The 5,152-nt window shown below is 40.4% G+C and overlaps 1 protein-coding gene across 1 annotated transcript in view; it reads right to left on the bottom strand.

Annotated features, from left to right (window-relative positions):
• The window catches only part of si:ch73-21k16.5 (dihydroxyacetone phosphate acyltransferase), a 10,835-nt gene that overhangs the window by 5,005 nt on the left and 678 nt on the right, over window positions 1–5,152 (bottom strand). Inside the window, exons 2-8 of the mRNA XM_034899576.1 lie at window positions 4,333–4,533; window positions 4,048–4,224; window positions 2,015–2,144; window positions 1,716–1,843; window positions 1,516–1,591; window positions 570–721; window positions 168–298 (exon numbers count right to left, since the gene is read on the bottom strand). Coding sequence (XP_034755467.1) covers window positions 168–298; window positions 570–721; window positions 1,516–1,591; window positions 1,716–1,843; window positions 2,015–2,144; window positions 4,048–4,224; window positions 4,333–4,533 — 995 coding nt within the window. The remainder of the gene's footprint in view (window positions 1–167; window positions 299–569; window positions 722–1,515; window positions 1,592–1,715; window positions 1,844–2,014; window positions 2,145–4,047; window positions 4,225–4,332; window positions 4,534–5,152) is intronic.

Here is a 5,152-nt window from a genome sequence, read left to right on the forward strand (position 1 = left end):
ACACAGAATATGTTGCAATGAGTTAGGGAAAATACATGGCTATCCTAATAATTCTGGAAATTTGGAGTTTAGATTATATACCTATTCCACTTTGATTCTAATGAGTTTCAGATTAATTTGGATTGCTTTTAGACAAAAAATTAGATGGAAGGACTTTGGTTTTCTACCTGGGTATGAGGTTGTACTGGCAGCGGTTTATCTTGCCTTGACACAATTGTCGGACTGACATGGGACGGCCAAAGTTCACATGCATGTTGCCGTAATCTTCCTGCAGCACTTTGGTAGCCTTCAGCAGACCCTGCAGACAAAGAGCAAAGCAGAGAGTGAATCACAAGCAGGAGCTAATCAGCTTTATTCATGCATGAACCCTTATGACCTGCACACTTAGGGATGGCTTAGGGAAGTTAGAGATGAAGTGAAGTTTGCAAATACAATAAATCCATTTTTCCTGTATTTATACAACTGCAACAAAGAAAATTACATGGTGTTAAGGATTCGGTGACAGGCAGGAGGAATGGGGCCAACATGTCTGTGATGTAGGTGAAGTAAGTAGTGTAACCAGAACGTACTGTGGTGCTTTCTTTGGGTTTAGGGATGCCCAGTAACTCGTGGGCGAGCAGCGACTCCTCCAGCACTCGGTCGTAGCTGATACTGATGGGGACCAATGTGATGTCGTACACCTCGCCTTTAAAGTAAGGCTCCAGCACCATGTGCATCATGCCTGCAGATACATGTCAATATTGTAGAATCTTTTCCCATCTTCAAATTAAAAGCATGAATACAACTATTTTCCCTCTTTGGTCACTACAGGTAAATTGTGGGAACTTATGGCCAATTGGATGGGAAAATACAACATGAATACACTGTACCAGAGCTGTACTGGCAAAACTCTACTTCTGCACACAATAACATTATATAATGTACCATTAAATATTAACCCTTGTGTTGTCTTCCCATCAACCATCATCTTTTGCTTTTTCCCATGTTTAAGTTGTTTTTTTCTACGCTTTTGTTTGAAATTCATAGCGTAATTTGTATATCACATAACATTACACATCATATTTCACATTATACAAAAACAATTTCTCGTTTTGTTTTCAGCGCTTTTTGTCTCTTATTTTGTAATTTCTTCCGAGGTTTTGGTCACTTTTTTAAAATGCCATAAAATTCAATAAAACAAACCCAATTTGGTGAAAGTAATACTTTATTCTACCTAAAGAACATAGTGTGGCATCCATGTTATTTTTAAGCAGTTTGGTTAAAAGAAAGCCCTGTTCCTGAAAATTAAAAATTAAAAAACGGCTCTACCAGACCTGAGGACAACACTTGGGTTAAACAAAATAACAAAAATTGTTGAGAGTGACTGTTATGGGGAAATGGAGGAGACAAAAAAACAAAATTATCATCTGTTATGTCTATTATCAATCAACAAAGACCACAATGCCCCAAAATAATGCTTTCTGACAGAGACACCTTCCTACACTGGGACACACAAAGTGCTGACATGACACTTACCTAACTTGGGCATCTGGGACTTCAATGTGCGACTCCGCAGGCCCTCCACATAAAACTCCAGAGGAGCAAATCCTTTCTAAAGAAAACAAATTAACAGTTGGAAGAACTCTTTACAGATGGTCAAATAAAGCAGCTGATTCAGGACTACTTGAATACGACAGTTTGAGTTTGGTAGGGTGATGTGTCCGGTTATGTCTCACCCTGACAATGGTTTTGACGTATTCTGACAGCACCGCCCAGTACAGTTTGTCAGAGCCAATGGCACGTCGGATAAAGAAAGCCCCCGAGCGACGCAGTATCTCTCCGACCATCTTCATCCCTGCAAGAGCTTTACAGTGGAGAGAAATAGAGGAATTAGTAGATGGAGAGTGAGAGAGAGAGTTGAGTGAATACAAGCAAAGAAAGAAGCCATGAAAATGTTTAAATCAACTTGAGATGTTTAAATGTACCTATATTATCTATAAAATTTTCTTTTGTTTTAATTTAAATAGATACTTGCGAATTCCTGCAGCAATAACAGGTAATGGGATGTCGTAGGTGTACATGATGTAGGAGATAACCAGGAAGTCCACGTAACTCCTGTGATTGGGCATCAGGATCACAGGACTCTCCTGCATGGCTTGCTGGAGCTGCAAGGAGACAGACAACTGAAAAATCAAATACGGTATCAGTGGCCTCTTTCTTGTTCCAGAATGCTGTGGAGACTAGCCAGACCTTCCTCCGCAGCGCTGTTGAAGAAGGTCTGTCAATGCAAGACTAGGTGAGCGCCAATCGCTACCTCTTTATAAACAATCTACAATCGCTGTGCAGTAACTTCTTACTTAGGGACAACAGTGACGTTTTGACATTGTGTTTCCGGGTGTGTCAACGTGCAGAGAAACGTGAATTTAAATATTCCTACAGAAGTCCCATTCATCTAGTCTCTCTTCGCCATCAAGGGAAATGTTCAGTTTTATTTGAAACATAACACAAAGTAGGCTACAGTATTTACATAGCCATGGACGCAGTGTTCCAACCGTAGAGACCGAACCCGACTTTGCTCTTTAGCGGAAGCAATACACACTTTTTGAATCAACATAACATAAATCATTGATTTGTTTGGTGAGTAGCTGTGTAATGAGTATGATATTATAAATCCATCATTACAGCCAACACAACCCCTTCAGGCGGATTCCAGACCCTCCTGCATCACTCTTGGCGTTGTATTCGCTATAATGACCGGCTCGCTCTGTATTATCCCTTACATAAAATAGTTACTTGGGAGCTGTACATTGAAGTTGCCGGGGGACAACGCATGGGCCGGTATGAGATTCTGACGGTCTCATAACCTTCAGCAAAAATATCACCGTTTCACGGTATTGCAATGACAGCTATAAATGTATAATTTTTTAAAATGTCTTGGTAAAAGAAAAAAACACTGCTGCACAATAGCAGGGAGATGGATTTCTAAACTGCACTTTCTGTCCTTTAAGACTCACATAAAACCGCTCATACCTTAGCATTGTTCTTCATTTGAACTGCTACCCTCAGGATGACGATACTGTGCTCCTTTGTTTAAAAAAAAACAGATCCAAGCTCTCCTTTGTTCCACAGGCCATTAAACTTCTTAATAATGAAGGTCCCGTTCGATGATAGATATATTTTGTGTATTTATTGTAATTTCTCTTTCTCCCAGCTGGTCTGGAACTCTACCCCCCCCCCCCCTCCTTCATAGTACTTTGGTCTATGATATGAGTGGTAATGTACATATGTTATGTTTTTCTTCCTGCTTGCCTTATCTGTCCTAATGTTTTAATACCATGTGATATGATTTTTTTATTGCAACATAATTTCCCCATGGGGACAATAAACATGAACTGAACTGAACTTAGGTATGGTGTGACAGAAAATTGTAGCAGTTTTGAAACCGTGACCTTTTGAAACCGGTACTGGGCCTGCAGTGGCCACTGTGCTGAACTGGCTCTATGAAAGCGGTGTATTGACTGTAATGTGCTGTTGTTCTGAACAGCACATTACTAGTTTACTATTCAACTATATGACATGCTAAATCCTGAAAGTATTATATCTCACACCAATGTCTGCTTCATTTTTTTTTAATTCTTATGAAAAGATGTGTTACACTCTGCTCTGAAAAAAACAACACAGGTAACTAGATAGAGGTAACAATAGAGAACTGCATTTGGGAGGACAGCATTCTCCTCAAGGGCTCTAAATCAGTGGAATTCTCTTCCTACATAGCTAATTTCTTGCACTAACTTGCACTCATTCTCACGCTTAAAAGAGCATTGGTTGTTAACAAAGTAGACTTGCTCCCAATAAGAGCCGCCTGTGATAGGGGGACAATAATGTCTGTAGATTTGTATGACTTTGTCAGTATTTTGTTGTCTTATACCTGCCCAGGGACAACGGACCGGCTAGCAAATTATGGCAACCTGGCACATGTCATCTATTAATTTTTTTTGTACACTGTCCCTGTTTAAATAAATAAATTACAATTGCAACACACTATGGAGTAGTAAGTGTGGTGCTCACCATGTTGAGTCCTTCCATGTTGACAAAGATGCCGGTGAAGACTCTCTTGAACACCTTGGTTAGTGTGTAGGCCATCAGCCGGATGGACCCCAGCTGCAGGTTTTGAGACATTTCCTCCAAAGTTCTGAAAACCTCTTGTCTCACATCCTCTACCGATGAACCCGTCTCCGCGGCGATCTGAGGAGGAATGCAGAAAAAAGACTGACTCCGGGTTGATAAAGCAACAGTGTGAAACTTCACTGTTACATCTTCTTAAATCACACCATCCCAGTGGGATGATCCCACCTCCTTGGCCACGTAGCGTAGGTACTGGGACTCCAGCACGGCTTTGTTGAGGTCGGCGGTGGAGCAGGAGGGGGCGCCTCTGTAAGGGCTGGGGCTGTATGTCCTGAGGGCATGGCCGAGATCACTGCCGCCCCTCCTTTTCTCCAATATATCCACAAACTCCTCCGCGTTTTCCAGCCCTGCTCTGCCTGAATCCCTATACTGAAGGAAAAAGTCACGATTTTGTTTAAGGCATTAATGGTAACTTTGACACCTTTAAAAGAACTAAAACAAAGCTAGATAACTGTGTGACTCATGTATGTGAGAGGAGGAGAGAAAAATGAACTAAAATGTTGTGAGGTTACTTGTTGCTGAGGGATCAAAAAGCAACACATAGCACCCCATTTCCAACCTCTATATTAATCAGTCAATTACACATAAAGAGTTTACAGATTGTAAAAACAGTGGTCTGTGGAATGTCATTTACACGTAGATTCCCCCTGCACTTAAAAATGTGTTGTGCTTATTATTACGTAATTTGGATATTTGACCCCTTTTTTTTTTTACATTTATCTGTTGAAGGGGGGCGTTTTTTGTGCTTGCCTTAAGTCTGAGTTGATAAAGTGATGTAAACTTTAAACACACACACACACACACACACACACACACAATGGGGTTTTGGGTAAAGTGGTAAAACATCTGTCCATCAGCAAAAAAAATGTATACAGTATATATATGCATTCTCATAGATTCTGCATTTTCATAGATTCTGGAATTTTTCAATGACAGGGGCTAAATAATATAAACTATTTTGGCTAGATTTAACACACATATATACATA

The sequence above is a fragment of the Etheostoma cragini genome, chromosome 18, assembly GCF_013103735.1.
Source record: "Etheostoma cragini isolate CJK2018 chromosome 18, CSU_Ecrag_1.0, whole genome shotgun sequence".
NCBI classification, from domain to species: Eukaryota; Metazoa; Chordata; class Actinopteri; order Perciformes; family Percidae; genus Etheostoma; species Etheostoma cragini.